Genomic DNA, 23,137 nt, shown 5'->3' on the forward strand with positions numbered 1-23,137 from the left:
TTTTTTTTTATATCTGCCCGCCGGTCAGCCACTGCAGTGCCACTCCTAGATCAGCCAGGTGTTAGTGTTGTCAATTTGTGTCACTTAGCTTAGTCATCCAGCAACCTCAGTGCAACCCTTTGGCCTAAAAACAATATTGTGAGGTGTTCAGAATAGACTGGAAATTAGTGGAAATGAATGTTATTGAGGTTAATAATACCGTATGAGCAAAATTACCCCCAAATTCTGTGATTTTAGCCATTTTTATGTTTTTTTTTAAAAATCATCCAGATCCAAAACCAAAACACGAAAGAGTGGTTTTGCCAAAACCAAGCCAAAACCAAAACACGAAAGTGGAATTAAAACCAAAACACGAAAAGTGCCAGCCGCACATCTCTAGTTTTTTATGGCTTCAAAATACAAGCTACAGGATTATCAGACACGAGGAGTCTTTTTTTGCACTCGTATGCAGAATTGTTTGCTTTATGATCTTATGACATTCACATGCTTGACTTCTTCCATTAAGTTAAGCACCATGGTACCCCTTTCATATCGCAAAATAACCTGGTATCGACCCGGCATATTGCCGGGTCGACGCGGGTCAGTGTGCGATGTGAAAGGGCCCCATCACCCGGTAATTCAACCTGGGTAATAGTAGGATTTTAATTACCTACCGGTAAATCCTTTTCTCGTAGTCCGTAGAGGATACTGGGTCCCACATTAGTACCATGGGTATAGACGGGTTTACTAGGAGCCATGGGCACTTTGAGAAATTGATAGTGTGGGCTGGCTCCTCCCTCTATGCCCCTCCTACCAGACTCAGTCTAGGAAACTGTGCCCGAGGAGACGGACATACTTTGAGAGAAGGATATAAAAGGATAGTGGTGAGATTCCAAACCAGCACACACAACTAGAGGAAAGCCAAGCTAATCAAACTTTAAACCAGGAACAGCGACCGCTGAACCAACAATACTTAACCAAGTAGGAAGAAACAAAGCAGCCTAGTATCCTCTAAGGGCTATGAGAAAAGGATTTACCGGTAAGTAATTAAAATCCCATTTTCTCTTACGTCCTAGAGGATACTGGGGTCCACATTAGTACCATAGGGATGTAGCAATGCTCCCAAACCGGGTGGGAGAGTGCGGAGGTTCCTGCAGAACTGATTGACCAAACTGAAGTCCTCAGAGGCCAAAGTATCGAACTTGTAGAACTTAGCAAACGTGTTCGAACCCGACCAAGCAGCCGCCCAGGAAGAACCCACCGACCTAGTAGAGTGGGCCTGTACAGATTTTGGACACGACAAACCTGCCGTGAAATAAGCATGCTGAATAGTAAGCCTGATCCAGCGTGCAACTGTCTGCTTTGAAGCAGGACACCCAAGTTTATTGGGATCATAGAAAACAAACAGCGAGTCCAATTTCCTGTGACGAGCTGTCCGCTTCACATAGATCTTCAAAGCCCTCATCACATCCAAGGACTTTGAAGTAGCAGAGGTGTCGGTAACCACCGGAACCACAATAGCTTGGTTGATATGAAACGCAGACACCACCTTTGAAAAAAAGTGCTGACAAGTTCCGAGTTCAGCCCTATCTTCATGAAAAATCAAATAGGGGCTTTTGTGAGACAACGCCCCCAGCTCCAACACACACCTCGCAGAAGCTAAGGCCAACAGCGTGACAGCCTTCCACATAAGAAACTTGACGTCAACGTCCTGTAAAGGCTCAAACCATTCCTATTGGAGGAACTGCAACACCATGTTGAGATCCCAAGGTGCTGTAGGAGGCACAAAGGGCGGATGGATGTGCAGAACCCCCTTCAAATATGTCTGAACCTCAGGGAGAGAAGCAAATTATTTCTGGAAGAAAATGGATAAGGCCGAAATCTGGACTTTTATGGAGCCCAAACATAGACCCACATCCACACCTGACTGTAGAGAAAAGGAGAAAACGTCCCAGTTGAAAATCCACCGCAGGAAATTTCCTGTGTTCACACCAAGAGACATATTTTTTCCAAATACGGTAGTAATGTTTAGACGTTACCCCCTTTCTGGCTTGGAGCAGGGTTGGAATAACCCTATCCGGGATCCCTTTCCGGGCTAGAATTTGAAGCTCAACCTCCATGCCTCAAACGTAGCCATGGTAAGTCTTGATAGACGAGCGGCCCCTGTTGGAGAACGGCCTCGCTAAGAGGTGGAGGCCATGAGTCTTCTAGGAGTATCTCCAGTAGATCTGCATACCAGGCCCTTCTTGGCCAGTCCGGAGTAATGAGAATTGCTTGAACCTTTCCCTTTTTATTCTTTTGAGAATCTTTGGAATCAATGGGAGTGGTAGAAACATGTACACCATCTGGTAGACCCATGAAGTCATCAGAGCATCCACCGCCACTGCTTGTGGGTACCTTGACCTGGAAAAATACCGCTTGAGCTTCTTGTTGAGACGAGAGGCCATCATGTCGATTTGTGGAATTCCCCACTGACGTGTCAAGCACCCGAATACCTCCGGGTAAAGGCCCCACTCTCCTGGGTGGAGGTTGTGTCTGCTGAGAAAGTCTGCTTCCCAGTTGTCTACTCTCGGAATGAAGATCTCGGACAACGCCACAGTATGTCTTTTTGCCCAGAGGAGAATCCTTGTTACCTCTGACATTGCTGCTCTTTGTTCTGCCCTGTTGGTTTATGTACGTCACTGCCGTCACATTGTCCAACTGAACCTGAATGGCTTGATCTTGAAGAAGATGCGATGCCTGCAGAAGGGCGCTGTATATGGTCCTTAGTTCCAGATTGTTCCTGACTTGACAATCTTCCTTGGAACTTTTCCCCCTGGGTGACAGCTCCCCAACCTCTGAGGCTTGCCTCTGTGGTTAGCAGAATCCAATTTTGAATCCCGAACCTTCGGCCCTCATTCAGGTGAGAAGTCTGAAGCCACCACAGAAGAAAAATCCTGGCTTTTGGCGACAGATGGATCATTTGGTGCATGTGAAGATGTAATCCGAACCATTTGTCAAACAGATCCAGCTGGAAGGGCCTTGCGTGAAACCTTCCGTACTGCAGCGCGTTGTAAGCGACTACCATCTTACCCAGAAGGCGAATGCATAGATGCACCGATATCCAGGTTTGTCCTGGAACATTCCGCACCATCGAATGGATCACCAATGCCTTTTCCAACGGACGGAATACCTTCTGTGCCTCCATATTCAGTATCATCCCCAGGAACGGAAGCCTCCGTGTTGGTTCCAGATTAGATTTTCGTAGGTTCAGAATCCACCCATGATCCTGGAGTAGTCTGGTTGAGAGGACAATGTTGTCTAACAACCTCTCCCTGGATGGTGCTTTCATCAGCTGATCGTCCAGGTACGGTATTATGTTCGCTCCTTGTTTGCGGAGGAGAAACATCATCTCTGCCATTACCTTGGTGGTTTACACCCTCCTGGAACTGGTAGCCTGGAACTGGTATAATTCTAAAAAAGAAGCGCTTGTAGGTTAATAATGAATGTTCATACCTGTAAAAAAAATAATAATGTATAAATAATGTATACAGCTCTTTTGAGAGCACATGGTTGCCACCAATTTCTAGTACATCCGTTTGGTCACTTCCTGTTTTTAAAGCAATGAACAATAAAGTTTTTTTAAAGTATAAAAATAGACCATTTGGAGCTAACTCGATCCTAGACAATGGGCTTGTGAGCCTGAAACGCGTTGGTGCAAGCATACAGATGGAGGAAGAATACGCGGGAGTCACGTCATCGCTAAGCGCCACGGACACCAACAGCCGCAAGGAGGGAACCAGGACTCAGAAATCATCGGTGAGCCGCGGTCAGCGGCTCACGGAATGTAGGGAGAGCAGGGAAAGATAGGCTGCTATCAAAGCAATAAACAAAGCACCATCTAACCCGGACAACACAACGGAACCCTCCACATTTAAAAAGGTAAAAATGACCTCTATCATAATTTTTCTCTCAAAAGAGAATTATTAACCTACAAGCGCTTCCTTTTTAGAATGATATTGTATATGTTTTATTGAAGCTGCTGTGACACAAACAAGCACAGTATAAAGTATATATTTAAAGCCTGGAACTGGTAGTGACATTCCTGTAAGGCAAACCTTAGATAAGCCTGATGAGGCGGCCAAATCGGAATATGAAGGTACGCATCCTTGATATCCAGAGACACCAAGAATTCCCCGTCCTCTAGACCTGAGATCACCGCTCTCAGAGACTCCATCCTGAACTTGAACACTCGTAAGTATGGGTTCAACGACTTGAGATTTAAAATGGGCCTTACCGAACCGTACGGTTTCAGAACTACTAATAATAGCCCTGAGTTTGTAGCTGAAGTGGAACTGGAACAATGACATGAGTCTGTACCAGTTTTTGAATTGCTTCCTGTAAAGTCACACTTGCTTCTTAAGAAGCTGGTAAGCCTGATTTGAAGAATCTGTGAGGTGGCAGTTCCTGAAACTCCAGTCTGTAGCCCTGGGCTATAAGATCTCTGACCAAGGGATCCTGGTGTTTCCCATATGTGACTGAAGACTCTCAAATGGGCGATGTCCTCCAGGCAGTGCGGTCCACCGTCATGCTGAAGGCTTAGAAAAAGCAGAACCGCGGTTCTGTTCCTGTGAACCTGCAGTTGCTGGTTTTCTGGGTTTACCTCTATTGCCTTTAAAGGCTGTAGAACCACCTTTGGTTTTGTTTTTAAACTTCGCTGTCCGAAAGGACTGCAGAGTTGGAGCAGTGTAGGATTTTCTAGCCGAGGGAGCTGCGGAAGGAAGGTATGTAGCCTTGGATATCCACGTATCCAGTTCATCTCCAAAAAGGGTTTCACCTGTGAAAGGTAGGCTTTCCACGTCTTTCCTGGAATCTGCGTCCGCAGTCCACTGGCATAGCCACAAGCCCCTGCGTGCTGACACTGCCATGGCTGTGGTGCATGCATTGAGTAAACCAATTTCCTTTATGGCCTCCACCATAAAGTTAGCAGAATCCTGTATATGTTGTAGGAGTAAAATTATCTCGCCCCTGGATAAGGAATCTAACCCGTCAATTAGATTACCTGACCATTTTGCAATGGCCCTAGAGATCCATGCACAAGCTATAGTGGGTCTCTGGGCCACCCCCGCAGCTGTGTACAGATATTTGAGAGTGGTCTCAATCTTACGGTCTGCAGCATCCTTCAAGGAAGCTGCCCCAGGAACAGGTAAAACTATCTTACGTGATAGCCTAAAAACCGATGCGTGAACTATCGGTGGGTTTTACCATTTTTTCCTATCATCCTGAGGAAACGAGAAGGATGTGAGTGACCGTTTTGGGACCTGAACCTTCTTGTCGGGATTTACCCAAGTTGCTTCAAAGAGGGAATTTAATTCCTTAGATGTAGGGAAAGTAGCTAAGTATTTCTTTTTCACATTAAAATAAGATTTCTCCTTGCCCTCTGATACCTTATCAGGGATGTGCAGGACATCTCTAATAGCTTCTATCAGAGCCTGTATTCCATGTGACAAAGCTGCATCCCCCTCTCCCTCCTCTGGGTCTGATACTACATCATCATCATCATCATCATCATCATCATCAGTATTAGCCTGCATGATTTGGGCCAGAGTACGCTTCTGTGGACAAATGGCAGGGGTCTGAGACGCTGAAATGACCATTGAATCTCTATTCATCAGGTCAACCAATTGCCTTAACTATTGAGTCTCCTTCTCATTTTGGGATAATTTATTCTAAATATTTGAAATCATCCCCGTTAATGAATCTAACCATTCTGGTTCAGATCCACTAGCCTGAGAATGTGTACTATCCTGAGTACACGACAGTGATCCCCCAGATTGAGAAAAACACTCTGCTGTGCATGATACACACTGCTTTGACATAGTTTATGTGAAAACACACACAAACACACACACACACACACACACACACACACAGGAAATGTTAAAATCCCAGTTAACCCACACAGAGTCCTTCCAGGGAGACACAGAGTATAATGGAGCCAGCCACACAGCGCCTCTATAGCTAAATAACAAGTTTAGCTGGGTCACAAACTAAGTACCCTGAACAGGGCTTAGTACACCAAATATCCCCCCCCCCCCCCCCTGCTTTGACCGCCTGGTACCGCTGAGGTGTTCTGGAGTCCTTATGGAGGAGCTACACTTCCCTGTCAATCTGCCTGTGTCTAGCTACATAGGGAAAATAGCACTGGTGAGCTGCTGGATCCGCTCATAGTGAAGGCCCCGCCCCATTAATGGCGCACGGTCTTCCCGGTTTTTATACTGGCTGAGGTAAAGTTTTGTCACTACAGTAGGTTAAAACCCTTGTAGATATGCTGCCAGTGTGGATATACCAGTTGTGGCTTCAGCTTGCCCCTCACAGCGGTAACTATAGTGTCTCTGAAGCCTGGAGCGCAGCCTGCATGTCAGCACTGTGCTCCTACCCTTGTGCTACCATTACAGCCGGCGACCCGGTAACCGGGATGCCGGCCACCTACTCACCACTCTTCTGACTTCTGGCTCTGTTAGGGGAGATGGCGTGCTGCGGGTTTGTACACTTGCCGTGGTGGGGCTTGCGAATAGGACCCTCAGGAGCTCAGGGTCCTGTCAGCGGGGAACGGGACCATTAACCATTAGAGAGGTTGGGCCGTTCCCCCCCTAAGCCCCACGAAGCAGGCATTCTGGTGCCAACCAGACCTGCCAGAAAAAAAAATGAGAAAACAAATGCAGAAAACTTTTCAGGAGCTTCCCAAGCGTGACCGGCTCCTCCGGGCACATTTTCTAAACTGAGTCTGGTAGGAGGGGCATAGAGGGAGGAGCCAGCCCACACTATCAATTTCTTAAGGTGCCCATGGCTCCTAGTGGACCCGTCTATACCCATGGTACTAATGTGAGACCCAGTATCCTCTTGGATGTAAGAGAAAAGAAGGGTTATTCCCATGTTGAATACCGGGTCAATGGCAGCAGAAACGGCTTCCCGGGTCGATGCGACCTGGAACCCGTTTACTACATAGTGAGAGGTGGAACGGAGATGAGCTCATCTCCCAGCGCCGCCTCCACCCCCGCCGCTATGGCAACCGACACGGCGGAAAGCCAGCTCAGAGGATCCAATGCTGGATCCCACCCCGAGAAGAACCCGTTTCCAATTCCTGGGTGGGATCCGGCATTGGAGAACTGAAAGGGGTATTAGGAAGCCATATTCTACAACTCAAAAATTACAGACAATTCATGCAATTATTTATTTTCAAACAAGGCAGAGACAAATTAAGATATAATAGAGGCACAACATGTTCTTTTTACCAAGAAGGGCTACATTTATAAAGTAAAGAATTGATTATGAGCTCCTTAATTGGAATTGTGATAAGTCTTTGTATACTGTCACTTGTAAAGTCGTGGGGCGCATACAAACGGCCCGCTTCATTACCCCTCGCTTTCGCTCCATATAACTGTGGAGCGTAAACAAAGTAAAATTAAAGTTAAATCATTTATTGTCCATTACTGCTGGTTGTTATGTTGTTTGTATTTAAAAACGGAAATACGTCATCATGTTGTATACACTGCATTCCAAGCAGGGACGGTTCTTGTCCTTGTGGTGCCCCGGGCAAAGTATAGGGGCGTGGCTTCAAATGAGGGCGTGGTCAGTTACGCCCCCATTTGTGCCCCCTGTAGTGCCGCTGAAAGAAAAAATAAAATAAAAAAAGTATACTTACTATCCCCGTTCCTGATCCAGACTGCTGCAGACCTCCTCCGCCGGCGCCGCTCTTCTCTCCTCGATTTATGGGAGAGACGTTATTACGTCTCTCCCATAGAACAGCATAGACACTAGAGGTCAATTATGACCCCTAGTGTCTGTGCCACTATGCTGTGCGGTGCACGATGACGTCATCGCGCACCGCACAACAAAGGTACTCTCCATGAAGGGAAACTAGACGCTACGCTTCTGGTTCCCTTCAAAGCGGGGGGCACACTGGCGGATCTTGCCATGGTGCGGCGCCCTCCGGAAGGCAGCGCCCCGGGCAAAAGTCCTGCTTGCCCATGGCAAGATCCGCTACTGATTCCAAGATTGATGTAGTGTATATAATGGGATAGGTAAAACAGTGACTTTTTACTGTTTGTAGTTTCTAAAGTTTTTTGAAGCCTATTATGGTTTCATTTTAAGTGTTTCATTTTAAATTATTAGTTCTGTACATATTTATTACATGCTGCCACAACCCCTCCCCTGGCCATAGAAAGTGGGAGTGTTAATTACATATGGTATAAAATAGCCACAATGGCCCACCACCATAATACACCCTGAGGAAGACTCTTTGCAGTTGAAACGCGTTGGTGGTTTGGTGTACCTTAAACAAGCCATTGAAGGATCCTTGCAGAGTAATCAGGAGGGCAGTTCCACCCAGGTTTTACCATCTGTCCATGTTTACTTATGCCTTGGGACCAACAAGGCTTCATACGGTACCACGCTTTATTTTTTTTATGATTTTTATCATCAATAAATTCTGTTTGTCCATTTAATACACTATGTGGAGCATGTTTATATCTCTTTGAGGGAGATTCACATTGGTTACATCAAGGTCCATCACAGTGCATGAAAGTCGCCAGGTGTGATTTCAAAAGGAGCCATGCAATGAATTGTATGTCCTATACGTGAAATTTGGCCTAGTGGAGGCCTTAAGAGGGTACGAAGTAAATCTCGTCTCTGTGTTTCTCTATTTGTGCCTTTCACGCTCATTTCATCAAAATCATCTGATGCACACTATGAGAAATGTTTTGTGTTCCTTTTTGTCTTTTTTCATGAGGTCACTCTGAGGATATAAAGAAGAGTTCCCATTGCCACCATCACACGACTTTACAAGAGACAGTATACAAAGAATCATCCCAATTCCAATTAAGGAGCTCATAATCCATTCTTTATTTTGTTATATCATTGTTGTTTGACATCTCTGTGGGTGGATGTCAGGATTATTTGTAGCACCTTTTTTTTTTTGAAGTGCAGGGTACCGCACATTTGTTTTCCCATACATTTATCAAGTGTTTAAGTATGGCACTGTACTAATGACAGCTTCCAATATGGTGTACACTGATATATTTGGAAGCACTGAGGACACAATTTTAAGTGCTTCTCAAAATAATCATAAGGGGATAATAAATCCTGTCTGTTATATGGAATGAAATCTATTTGTTCTGTGTAAGTATTTAGGTCTTTTATAAACCATGGATTGTAAATGACTACTATGCTGCCCTCTAAGTGCGTGCTAGAATATTTTACTGTTATTTAACTGCTGAGCGACCCAAACGGAAAAATATGTCATATTAAGCCAAAATCACCAGTAACCCAGTAAATACAGGGGACATACAGTATGGCTCTTCACTCCCAACAGACAACAGTCACATCTGCTTTGTGTAAAACAGATTCCCAGAGTGCAATATTTTCCCCATCGCTTGTGTGTGTTTTACAGAAGTGACACAGCCTTGACAGGCCCTGCAAGAATAATGTGCGGGGAATATTCAGGATACATTTTTTTTTTTTGCTGTCGTTTAGACTCGGTGCCTCTTTTCACCTTATATTAAATGCTCTGGCACAGTATATCCTCAGGGCTTCAAGGTGTGATAAGCTCAGCAGTCAGACATTAATATACAGTGTATTAATACAGGCAAAAGACATACAGTTGCTCTGGTTATGAGAATAGTTTTAGTATATTTAATATATGTTTGTTTAATAATGGCAAAGTTAATGCAATATTTACAAATTTTGATAGGAACACTAAACCCAGTAGCAGAGATAATTGGGAAAAATATATATATTTCTTGTCAGGAATGATGAAAAGTATAATAACATCATGCAACTCAAATTAGCTGTCACTCTACCTACCAGAGCTGAGGGGCCTTCATTGGGTTATTAGCTGGAGAAAAGAAACAGAAAAATATACATTGTTTATTACTGAAAAGCAAATGTTTTGCTAACATTTGAAAAACAAAAAGTCCACCTATTATTTGCCGTGTCACTATGTTAAAATATCCAATGTACTTATACACCTAACATCATACCCTGACCGTGATTAATTTTTCTGACACACTAATCTTTAGTAATCTAACTTAAATCATAATTTATCAGCACCTTTACATCTAAGGCAAATCTATGCAAAATCCAGATTCACTTAAAGTACTGTCTTCATCCTCATCCCTTCTGGTCTCCTACGTTCTTGCAGCACATCTAACCTTACATTGCAATAATACACAATATACAACCCGATAGGATCATAACTCACAGAATATGAATAGAAAAAGAGAAATGTACAAATAGGATTTTAATTACCTGAAACGGTAAATCCTTTCCTCGTAGTCCGTAGAGGATGCTGGGGTCCATATTAAAACCATGGGATATAGACGGGTCCACCAGGAGCCATTGGCACTTTAAGAGTGTAATAGTGTCGGCTAGCTCCTCCCTCTATGTCCCTCCTACCAGACTCAGTCTAGAAACTGTGCCCGAGGAGACGACATACTTCGAGAGAAGGAATTACACAGATAGTGGCGAGATTCATACCAGCTCACACAAACCTGAAAATCCGTCCAACATGCCGAAACTTACCTAGGAACCAGGTAACACTGAACCATAACCAATGCAGGAAAACGAAGCGCTGGGCGGGCGCCCAGCATCCTCTACAAACTACGAGAAAAGGATTTACCATTTCAGGTAATTAAAATCCTATTTTCTGTTACGTCCTAGAGGATTAGTACCATGGGGATGTACCAAAGCTCCCAGTACGGGAGGGAGAGCGTGGAGGCTCCTGCAACACTGCTTGACCAAACTTGAGGTCAGCAGAGACCAAAGTATCGAACTTGTAAAACTTGGCAAACGTGTTCGACCCAGACCAAGTAGCTGCTCGGCAGAGTTGCATCGCCGAGACACCCCGGGCAGACGCCCAGGAAGAGCCCACCTTACGAGTAGAGTGAGCCTTTACGGATTTCAGACACGGCAATCCTGTCGTGGAATAAGCATGCTGGATAGTAAACCTGATCCAGCGTGAAATCGACTGCTTAGAAGAAGGACATCCAATTTTCTTTGGATCATAGAGGACAAACAGGGAGTCACTTTTCCTGTGACGAGCCGTCCTCTTCACGTAAATCTTCAAAGTCCTCACTACATCCAAGGTCTTTGAAGTAATTGAGGAGTCAGTAGCCACTGGCACCACAATTGGTTGGTTGATATGGAAAGCCGACACAACCTTAGGTAGGAACTGTGGACGAGTCCTAAGTTCCGCCCTGTCCTCATGGAAGATCAGATAGGGGCTTTTACAAGATAAATCCCCCAATTCCGACACGCGTCACGCAGAAGCCAAGGCCAACAAGGTGACCACCTTCCACGTGAGAAACTTGAGATCAGCCTCCTGTAGAGGCTCAAACTAAGCAGATTGTAGGAACTGCAGCACCACATCAAGATTCCATGGAGCCGTAGGCGCCACAAAGGAAGGCTGAATGTGCAGAACCGCTTTCAAAAAGGTCTGAACCTCAGGAAGGACAGCCAATTGTTTTTGGAAGAAGATGGACAAAGCAGAGATCTGGACCTTGATGGAGCCCAGTCTTAGTTCCATATCCACCCCTGCTTGCAGGAAAAGGAGAAAACGTCCCAGTTGAAACTCCACCGCCGGGAACTTGTTGGCCATACACCAAGAGACATATTTCTTCCAAATGCAATGGTAATGCTTAGACGTTACCCCCTTCCTGGCCTGTAACAGGGTAGGAATAACCTCACTCGGGATACCCTTCCGAGCTAAGATCTGGCGTTCAACCGCCATGCCGTCAAAAAAAGCTGCGGTAAGTCTTGATAAGCGAAGGGCCCCTGCAGAAGCAGATACTCCCGAAGAGGCAACGGCCGCGGATCTTCCAGTAGAAGATCCAGCAGATCCGCATACCAAGCCCTCCTTGGCCAGTCCGGAGCAATGAGGAATGCCAGAACCTTTGTTCTTCTCACGAGTTGAAGAACCTTTGGTATCAGAGGAAGTGGAGGGAACACATACACTGACTTGAACACCCAAGGTGTTACCAGTGCGTCCACCGCCACCGCCTGTAGGTCTCTTGACCTGGAACAGTACCTCCGTAGCTTCTTGTTGAGGCGGGAGGCCATCATGTCTATGTGAGGAACCCCCCACCAACCAGTTACCTCCTCGAACACCTCCGGATGGAGGCCCCACTACCCTGGATGGAGATCGTGTCTGCTGAGGAAGTCTGCTTCCCAGTTGTCAACTCCCGGAATGAAGATCACAGACATCGCCACCGCGTGCCTTTCTGCCCAGATGAGGATTTTTGACACCTCTGCAATGGCAGCTCTGCTCTTCGTTCCGCCTTGTTGGTTTATGTAGGCTACTGTGGTCACATTGTCCGACTGCACCTGAACAGCCCGATCCTGTAGAAGGTGTGCTGCTTGCAGAAGGGCGTTGTAAACGGCCCTAAGTTCCAGGATGTTTATTGGGAGAAGTGACTCTTGATCCGACCATCGTCCTTGAAAAGTCTCCCCCAGAGCGACCGCTCCCCAACCTCTTAGACTTGCATCTGTGGTCAGAAGGATCCAGTCTTGAATTCCGAACCTTCGCCCTTCCAGAAGGTGTGGAAGTTGCAGCCACCAGAGGAGTGAAATCCTGGCTTTTGGAGACAGGCGTATTCTCTTGTGCATGTGTAGGTGAGAGCCCGACCACTGGTCCAAGAGGTCCAGTTGAAAAGGTCGAACATGAAACCTGCCGTAATGCAGGGCCTCATAGGCGGCAACCATCTTCCCCAGAAGGCGTATGCATTGATGAACTGATACCCGGGTAGGCCACGGGACATCCGGACCATTGTTTGAATCACCAACACTTTCTCTGCCGGGAGGAAAAACCCTCTGCACTTCTGTGTCGAGGATCATTCCAAGGAAAGACAGCCTCCTTGTCGGCTCCAGATGAGACTTCGGAAGGTTCAGGATCCAACCGTGCTTCCTGAGCAGCTGTGTCGTGAGCGCGATGGACCGCAACAACCTCTCCCTGGATGAGGAGGGAGATCAGAAGATGGTCCAGATATGGAATTATGGTCATCCCATTTGCGGAGGAGAACCATGATCTCTGCCATCACCTTGGTGAAGACCCTTGGTGCTGTTGAGAGGCCAACCGGCAGCGCCTGGAACTGATAGTGATCGTCCATCAGCGCAAACCTGAGATAAGCTTGATGCGGCGCCCAAATGGAAATGTGAAGGTAGGCATCCTTGATGTCTAGGGACACCAAGAACTCCCCCTCCGACAGCCCTGAAACAACAGCTCTCAGAGATTACATCTTGAATTTGAACTCCTTGAGAAAAGGGTTTAAAGACTTTAAATTTAGAATAGGCAGTACCGAACCATCCGGTTTCGGTACCACAAAAAGGTTCGAATAATAACCCTTGTTCCGTTGCTGAAGAGGGACCTGAACAATGACCTCTGACACTGCCAATTACCTGATGGCTTCCAGAAGAATTGTCCTGTCCGCCAGCAGTGCTGGTAAGCCTGATTTGAAGAAACGGTGAGGCGGGGGCTCTTGAAACTCCAGTCTGTACCCCCTGGACACTATATCCAGAACCCAGGGGTCCAGACCCGATGACACCCAGACGTGGCTGAACTGCCGGAGTCTCGCCCCCACCTGACCTTCCTCCAGGCCCAGTTGTCCACCATCATGCAGAGGACTTAGGGGTATCAGAAGCGGGCTTCTGGGTCTGGGAACCTGCGGGAGCGGGTTTCTTTCCTTTGGCACGACCACCTCTGAAGAAGGTGTTCGAAGGCTTATTCTTCCTAGGCCGCGCGGCCCGAAAGGACTGTGACATGTTAGATGAAAAGGGCTTTTTCGAAGTCGGTGCAGCTGAGGGGAGAAAAGGAGACATACCAGCGGTAGCCATGGCAATCCACGCATCCAGCGCCTCCCCAAATAGAGCCTGACCTTTGTACGGGAGGCCCTCCACACACTTCCTGGATTCCGCGTCCGCAGACCAGTTGCGCAGCCAGAGACCCCTTCGAGCCGAGACTGACATGGAGGAAATCCCCGCAGCCATGGAACCCAGATCCTTCATGGAATCCACCAGGAACCCTGCAGTATCCTGAATATTACGTAAAAACAAATCAACGTCACCTTTGTCCAGCGTAGACGATTCCTCCTGCAGAGTGATCGACCACCTGGCAATAGCTTTAGAAATCCAAGCACAGGCTATAGTATGCCGCAATATTACCCCCGAAACCGTGTAAATGGATTTCAGCGTAGCATCCACCTTGCGATCTGCCGGGTCCTTTAACACTGTAGATCCCGGGACCGGTAAAACTACCTGTTTGGACAGCCTGGATACAGAGGCGTCGACTATCGTCAGGGACTCCTCTGGGAAGGGAAAAGCCACCAAGACTCTCTTGGGAATCTGGAATTTATTTTCCGGAGTTTTCTATGCCTTTTTAAAGATAGCATTCAATTCCTTGGATGCCGGGAAAGGGGGGGGGGGGGGGGCTTCTTATTATCGGTAAAGAAAGCCACCTGTTCCGGAGCTGTGTCTGAAATGTGTAAAACATCCCTAACAGCCTCAATCATCAACTGCACCCCCCTGGGCAAGCAATGCCGTCCCCCGCAACACCTCCCCATCACCGTCTGCAGTGTCAGAGTCGGTGTCTGTGTCATCCTGCATAATTGCAGGCGCACGCTTATTAGAAAGTACCGCAGGGGACCAGAGAAGGCAGGATCAGACCATACCACCAGAGAGGACTGGAGGACCTGAGTGGCATGCTCAGTCCTAGCCACCCTATCAGAAATCTGAGAAATAGTCCCCCTCAGAGAGACTAACCATTCTGGCTCTCTAGCTGGGATCTGGGCTAAAACAGTGCAATCCTGATTACATGGAATGGAGTCTTCCTGGGAAGAGTAATCCTCCGCAGCATATGAAACAGTGTCCCTAGACATGCTGCACACACCCCCAAACACCCCACAAACACACAGGGTATTTTGAGGGCAGAGTTTTCCCCCCAAGAATGGCAGACACACAGAGATTGGAGCCAACCCACAAACAGCGCTTTTCAGGTAAAGGGAGTCCCTTCCCAGCGCTGACTGTGTCCCTTAATACGCGACACAGCCTTTAAGCAGCCTCCCCCTCCTTCTACAGCCCCCTGGTACCGTACAGACTGCTGGAGAAAGCTCTGGAGGGACCTGGATCCAGTGAACCGTGGCTGCAGGCAGGAAAAATGGCGCTGAACGCTACTGGGTCCGATCTGAGGAGAAGCTCCGCCCCCTTTAATGGCGCTGTCTTCCCGCTCACAAGATGATTATACTGGCAGGAGGAATATGTTGACCTGGGTCCGCAGACCCCGACATGCTGAAGAAAACCAGTGTAGGGTCCGGAGCTGGCCCAGGGTGCTCCCTCCCAAGCGCCACACCAAGGTACCGCTGAGCCTTCCAGGAGCGCGGGAACAACCGCGCTCCTGACCCGTAGCCGCCCCCTTCACACTGTACCCCCGCTTGTAAGGGGGGACAGTGACTGACTCGCCACACTTCAGCTTCTGAGGGGGTGGCGGCCTGCTGCCGGGGCGAGCGTTCCCCTGCGGCGGGGTGCGATCAGACCCCTCTGGAGCCACCGTCCAGTCAGCGGGAGCAGTGGCTCAAGACCCCGCGGGGCGGACACTGCTCCCCCATCCCCTCCCAGTCCCACACTGCAGGGAGCCTGTCGCCAACAGCCTCCCTGTAAAATAAAAAAACCTGAAAAAAAATTACTCTTTGCCAGAAGAACTCTGTAGAGCTCCTCTAACTGTGACCGGCTCCTCCGGGCACATTTTCTAAACTGAGTCTGGTAGGAGGGGCATAGAGGGAGGAGCCAGCCCACACTATTAAACTCTTAAAGTGCCAATGGCTCCAGGTGGACTCGTCTATACCCCATGGTACTAATATGGACCCCAGCATCCTCTAGGACGTAAGAGAAAACGCTAGTGCTCGACTGGTCACTATTTAAATATAAAACATCATCAAAACAAATATTTTACAATATTATATTTTGCCATCTCTGTAGTCTTGTAAGTGCTCCCCTAGATGAAGTCCAGTAACTTGCACACAAGCATTTTCTATTGCGAGTTGGACTCATAACATAAAGGCTCTATTTTATTCAAATTATGAATTATGGCTGACTCCATGCTTAACATTACTTAATTTTGTGGATATCAATGAGTGCTATTAATGTGAGACTATAACAACATTGACAAAATTGAACCTTTAAAAGTGGAATGTCTTCTAGATGGATATCGCTTGCTAGGACGCCTTTCAAAAGTACTAGCTCTTCTTAACCTTCCGGCATGGGTCGCCTGGTATTCCGTCCGCCCACTATAAAAGAGAAAAATATTTATGTATTATTAACATAATTTTTTTATTAAGTTACTTATATTGCGCCAGCATATGCCATTGCACATTACAATTGGGAACAAAACAGCAATTGAACAGTAATAAAACAAGTATGGGTAATTCTGTAACAACAGACAGAGATAAGATGGCCCTGATCACAAGCTTACAATCTAAAGGGAAATAGCTATATGTCATGTATAACTGCAATATACACTGCTCAAAAAAATAAAGGGAACACTTAACACAATGTAACTCCAAGTCAATCACACTTCTGTGAAATCAAATTGTCCACTTAGGAAGCAACACTGATTGACAATCAATTTCACATGCTGTTGTGCAAATGGAATAGACAACAGGTGGAAATTATAGGCAATTAGCAAGACACCCCCAATAAAGGAGTTGTTCTGCAGGTGGTGACCACAGACCACTTCTCAGCTCCTATGCTTTCTGGATGATGTTTTGGTCACTTTTGAAAGCTGGCGGTGCTTTCACTCTAGTGGTAGCATGAGACGGAGTCTACAACCCACACAAGTGGCTCAAGTAGTGCAGCTTATCCAGGATTGCATATCAATGCGAGCTGTGGCAAGAAGGTTTGCTGTGTCTGTCAGCGTAGTGTCCAGAGCATGGAGGCGCTACCAGGAGACCGGTCAGTACATCAGGAGACATGGAGGAGGCCTTAGGAGGGCAACAACCCAGCAGCAGGACCGCTACCTCCGCCTTTGTGCAAGGAGGAACAGGAGGAGCACTGCCAGAGCCCTGCAAAATGACCTCCAGCAAGCCACAAATGTGCATGTGTCTACTCAAACGATCAGAAACAGACTCCATGAGGGTGGTATGAGGGCCCGACGTCCACAGGTGGGTGTTGTGCTTACAGCCCAACACTGTGCAGGACATTTGGCATTTGCCAGAGAACACCAAGATTGGCAAATTCGCCACTGGCACCCTGTGCTCTTCACAGATGAAAGCAAGCTCTCATTAAGCACATGTGACAGACGTGACAGAGTCTGGAGACGCCAAGGAGAACATTCTGTTGCCTGCAACATCCTCCAGCATGACCGGTTTGGCAGTGGGTCAGTAATGGTGTGGGGTGGCATTTCTTTGGGGGGCCGCACAGCCCTCCATGTGCTCGCCAGAGGTAGCCGGACTGCCATTACGTACCGAGGTGAGATCCTCAGACCCCTTGTGAGACCATATGCTGGTGCGGTTGGCCCTGGGTTCGTCCTAATGCAAGACAATGCTAGACCTCATGTGGCTGGAGTGTGTCAACAGTTCCTGCAAGATGAAGGCATTGATGCTATGGACTGGCCCACCCGTTCCCCAGACCTGAATCCAATGAGCACATTTGGGACATCATGTCTCACTCCATCCACCAACACCATATTGCACCACAGACTGTCCCGGAGTTGGCGGATGCTTTAGTCCAGGTCTGGGAGAAGAACCCTCAGAAGACCATCCGCCACCTCATCAGGAGCATGCCCAGGCATTGTAGGGAGGTAATACAGACACAAGGAGGCCACACACACTACTGAGACTCATTTTGACTTGTTTTAAGGACATTACATCAAAGTTGGATCAGCCTGTCGTGTGTTTTTCCACTTTAATTTTGAGTGTGACTACAAATCCAGACCTCCATGGGTTAACAAATTTGATTTCCATTCATCATTTTTGTGTGATTTTATTGTCAGCACATTCAACTATGTAAAGAACAAAGTATTTAATAAGAATATTTCATTCATTCAGATCTAGGATGTGTTATTTTAGTGTTCCCTTTATTTTTTTGAGCAGTGTACATAAGCTAAAGTAAATGGCACTACTTTGGCTATTTACCAGCAAATTTGGATAAGTTTATGAACTGTTTAGTAATTTAACATAGTATTTTTTTTACTAAAGAAGATCAAGGAGATTATTTATCAAGGACATTTTCACTATGAACTAAAGCTTTTGCCTATCTATGAAAGACTCCATGTGGTGAAGGCTATTGTACCAGGGCATCCTGCGATGACAGTGAGTTCAGTGTACTCCAATGGCCTCCACATTCATCAGATCTCAATCCAATAGATAACCTTTGAGATTAAGTGGAATGGAAGATTTACAGCATGAAAGTACAGCTGTCTAATCTGTAGCAACTACATATTTTTCAAAGGATTGTTTCCATTACCTTGTTGAATCCACTCCATGTTGGGTTCAAGATGTTCTGGGGGCAAGGACGTAACTACCATAGGTACAGGGGACCAGATGTACTAAATCTTGAAAAGTGATACATTTCAAGTAATAAAGGGGCAGATGTATTAACCTGGAGATGGCATAAGGAAGTGATAAACCAGGGATAAAAGTAAGGTGATAAACACACCATCCAATCAGCTCCAATATGTAAATTAACAGCTAGGAGCTGATTGGCTGATGCGTTTATCACCTTGCACTTATCACTGGTTTATCACTCCCTTATGCTGTCTCCAGGCTTAATACATCTGCCCCAAAGTACCGAACAATCAGCTCCTAACTGATTTATCAAACCCGGCCTGTAACATGGCAGTTAGAAGCAGATTGGCTGGTACATCATCATCGTAAAATGTATCACTTTTCAAGGCTTAATACAGCCCCCTCCCCCCCACCCTCCACCCTTCCCTGAGCAGCTGAGAGGGGGCACCTTCCCTCCTGTCAAAAGATACATACTGTATGTTATATACATTTTCCACCATTGGGTGGTACATAGGGGCCCTTACAAATGTTTACCTTGGGGACTAAAATATTTCTAGTTATGCCCCTGGTCCTTCTCATTATAATCAGTATAAAATGAACTGGAGGGCATTATAATGTTACAGGATATGAACTGGGGCACTGTTATGTGGCACAATATGAAATTGGGGGCACTATAAGTCATAATGTGAAGTGGGGACAATATTTGGCACAATATGTAGTGGCAACCCTACAGTGTGACATAATTTAAACAAGGGAGGACACTACTATGGCTCATAAAATAAACTATGACACCAATATGGGGCATAACATTAACAAGAGCACTACTATGGTTCAGAAATTAACTATGGCACTATTATGGGGCATAAAATAAAAAAAACGCTGCATTGTCTCTCTAGTAGACAGGGGTCCCTTCAAAAAATGTTGCTCTGGGGCCCACAAAGTTCTGGTTACACCCCTGTGTGGGGGAGAGGTGTGTTCTACACAATGCTAGATATACAGGGGTATATCTGATTACCTACGGTAAATTGTCTCACAGGGGGCTATCCATTTAGCCCCGATAAGCCAGCGGGGGTCGTGGCTTATGAGGGATTTTGTTTCACCTGCCAAATCCCCTAAAACAGCGCTGCACCCGGTGGAAACACATATGGTTCACTAAGCCAGTGTGTTTTCCGTAGAAAATGTTTTCTTTCAGGGAGACTTAGCCTGAAATAAATATCGGAGAAACATTGGGAAAAATCATGAAAAACTTCAGTTTTTTACTCCCAACGTTTCCTCACAGCTAATTGGATACCCCCCAGTAACATTACTTATCAGGCATACTGGAAAGCTCTACACATCTACTCCATCATCTACTGTAACTCAGTCTAAGGGGGGTATTAAATTACTGTTGGCAGGGGCGCTAGAATGTTTTTAGGTTAGGGGGGCGTAGAAAAAAAATATTTTGGCGCCCCCATGGTGCGGATGAGCACTGACCTGCAGATCCACGCGGGTGGCATCTCCTTTAAAAACAGCCTGCTACCGCAGGGTGCTGTGTCCTCCTATCTTCGTTGTGTCCTAGCCGCTACCATCTCTCCTTCACAGACACATTACTGGGAGGAGGTGTGGCCAGGCTGGGACACCCCGGGACCATAGCCACGCCTCCTCCCAGTAATGCAACTGTGAAGGAGAGACAGCCGGCAGCGGCTAGGACACAATGAACGAAGATAGGAGGACACAGCACCCTGCGGTGGCAGGCTGGTTTTAAAGGAAATACAATCTGAGAATGCGCTTTTCAAATCCAATGTGTTTGTTGGTTTTAAAGGAGATGCCGCCCACAGGCAGGGCCGGTGCTAGAGTGTTTGGGGTCCCCCTGCAAATTATAAATTTGCGCCTTCCCATCCATAAAAAAGGGACAGCCCGCACTCCAAAAAGGGTTGTGCTCACACAAGGAAGGGGAGTGACCACAATGGTACCCACAATTCAAGTTATGCCACACAGTATTACATTCTTATTCGCATTACCACAAACGTAGTGCCCCTGATTTAAATTACGCCACAAAATAGTGCCCATTATTCACATTACGTCACACAGTAGTGCCCCTTATACACGTTACGGCACATAGTACTATTCCTTATACACAATACCCACAGTAGTGCCCCTTATCAGAGGTGTAGCTAGGTGCCATGGTGCCCTGAGCAAAGGTATGTTTTTCAGCACCACCGCCTCTGTATTAAATTGGTGGTATCTTACATTTGAACAGAAAAAGATAGTTTAAAATAAGAATTTACTTACCGATAATTCTATTTCTCGTAGTCCGTAGTGGATGCTGGGAACTCCGTAAGGACCATGGGGAATAGCGGCTCCGCAGGAGACTGGGCACAAAAGTAAAAGCTTTAGGACTACCTGGTGTGCACTGGCTCCTCCCCCTATGACCCTCCTCCAAGCCTCAGTTAGGATACTGTGCCCGGACGAGCGTACACAATAAGGAAGGATTTTGAATCCCGGGTAAGACTCATACCAGCCACACCAATCACACCGTATAACTTGTGATCTGAACCCAGTTAACAGTATGATAACAGAGGAGCCTCTAGAAAAGATGGCTCACTACAACAATAACCCGATTTAGTTAACAATAACTATGTACAAGTATTGCAGACAATCCGCACTTGGGATGGGCGCCCAGCATCCACTACGGACTACGAGAAATAGAATTATCGGTAAGTAAATTCTTATTTTCTCTGACGTCCTAGTGGATGCTGGGAACTCCGTAAGGACCATGGGGATTATACCAAAGCTCCCAAACGGGCGGGAGAGTGCGGATGACTCTGCAGCACCGAATGAGAGAACTCCAGGTCCTCCTCAGCCAGGGTATCAAATTTGTAGAATTTAGCAAACGTGTTTGCCCCTGACCAAGTAGCTGCTCGGCAAAGTTGTAAAGCCGAGACCCCTCGGGCAGCCGCCCAAGATGAGCCTACTTTCCGTGTGGAATGGGCTTTTACAGATTTTGGCTGTGGCAGGCCTGCCACAGAATGTGCAAGCTGAATTGTACTACAAATCCAACGAGCAATTGTCTGCTTAGAAGCAGGAGCACCCAGCTTGTTGGGTGCATACAATATAAACAGCGAGTCAGATTTCCTGACTCCAGCCGTCCTGGAAACATATATTTTCAGGGCCCTGACTACATCCAGTAACTTGGAATCCTCCAAGTCCCCAGTAGCCGCAGGCACCACAATAGGTTGGTTTAGGTGAAAAGCTGAAACCACCTTAGGGAGAAATTGAGGGCGAGTCCTCAATTCCGCCCTATCCGAATGAAAAATCAGGTAAGGGCTTTTATAGGATAAAGCCGCCAATTCTGATACGCGCCTGGCTGAAGCCAGGGCCAACAGCATTACCACTTTCCATGTGAGATATTTTAAATCCACTGTGGCAAGTGGTTCGAACCAATGTGATTTTAGGAATCCCAAAACCACATTGAGATCCCAGGGTGCCACTGGAGGCACAAAGGGAGGCTGTATATGCAGTACCCCCTTTACAAAAGTCTGGACTTCAGGAACTGAAGCCAATTCTTTCTGGAAGAAAATCGACAAGGCCGAAATTTGAACCTTAATGGATCCTAATTTTAGGCCCATGGACAATCCTGTTTGCAGGAAATGCAGGAAACGACCTAGTTGAAATTCCTCTGTCGGGGCCTTCCTGGCCTCGCACCACGCAACATATTTCCTCCAAATACGGTGATAATGTTGTGCAGTTACATCCTTCCTGGCTTTGATCAGGGTAGGGATGACTTCATCTGGAATGCCTTTTTCCTTCAGGATCCGGCGTTCAACCGCCATGCCGTCAAACGCAGCCGCGGTAAGTCTTGGAACAGACAGGGTCCCTGCTGGAGCAGGTCCCTTCTTAGAGGTAGAGGCCACGGATCCTCCGTGAGCATCTCTTGAAGTTCCGGGTACCAAGTCCTTCTTGGCCAATCCGGAGCCACGAGTATAGCTCTTACTCCTCTCCGTCTTATAATCCTCAGTACCTTTGGTATGAGAGGCAGAGGAGGGAACACATACACTGACTGGTACACCCACGGTGTTACCAGAGCGTCCACCGCTATTGCCTGAGGGTCCCTTGACCTGGCGCAATACCTGTCTAGTTTTTTGTTGAGGCGGGACGCCATCATGTCCACCTTTGGTTTTTCCCAACGGTTTACAATCACTTGGAAGACTTCTGGATGAAGTCCCCACTCTCCCGGGTGGAGATCGTGTCTGCTGAGAAAATCTGCTTCCCAGTTGTCCACTCCGGGAATGAACACTGCTGACAGTGCTATCACATGATTTTCTGCCCAGCGAAGAATCCTTGCAGCTTCTGCCATCGCTCTCCTGCTTCTTGTGCCGCCCTGTCTGTTTACGTGGGCGACTGCGGTGATGTTGTCCGACTGGATCAACACCGGCTGACCCTGAAGCAGAGGCCTTGCTTGACTTAGGGCATTGTAAATGGCCCTTAGTTCCAGGATATTTATGTGAAATGACGTTTCCATGCTTGACCACAAGCCCTGGAAATTTCTTCCCTGTGTGACTGCTCCCCAGCCTCTCAGGCTGGCATCCGTGGTCACCAGGACCCAGTCCTGAATGCCGAATCTGCGGCCCTCTAGAAGATGAGCACTCTGC

The 23,137-nt window shown here is 47.0% G+C and overlaps 1 protein-coding gene across 2 annotated transcripts in view; it reads right to left on the minus strand.

The window, feature by feature from the left end:
• The window catches only part of EPB41L4B (erythrocyte membrane protein band 4.1 like 4B), a 574,953-nt gene that overhangs the window by 84,069 nt on the left and 467,747 nt on the right, over positions 1-23,137 (minus strand). For both annotated transcript variants that reach the window (XM_063922726.1, XM_063922725.1), the window contains 2 exons: positions 16,180-16,289; positions 9,823-9,853 (listed from right to left, as the gene is read on the minus strand). In XM_063922726.1, the coding sequence (XP_063778796.1) occupies positions 9,823-9,853; positions 16,180-16,289 (141 nt within the window). The remainder of the gene's footprint in view (positions 1-9,822; positions 9,854-16,179; positions 16,290-23,137) is intronic.

The sequence above is a fragment of the Pseudophryne corroboree genome, chromosome 5 (assembly GCF_028390025.1).
Source record: "Pseudophryne corroboree isolate aPseCor3 chromosome 5, aPseCor3.hap2, whole genome shotgun sequence".
Taxonomy (NCBI): domain Eukaryota; kingdom Metazoa; phylum Chordata; class Amphibia; order Anura; family Myobatrachidae; genus Pseudophryne; species Pseudophryne corroboree.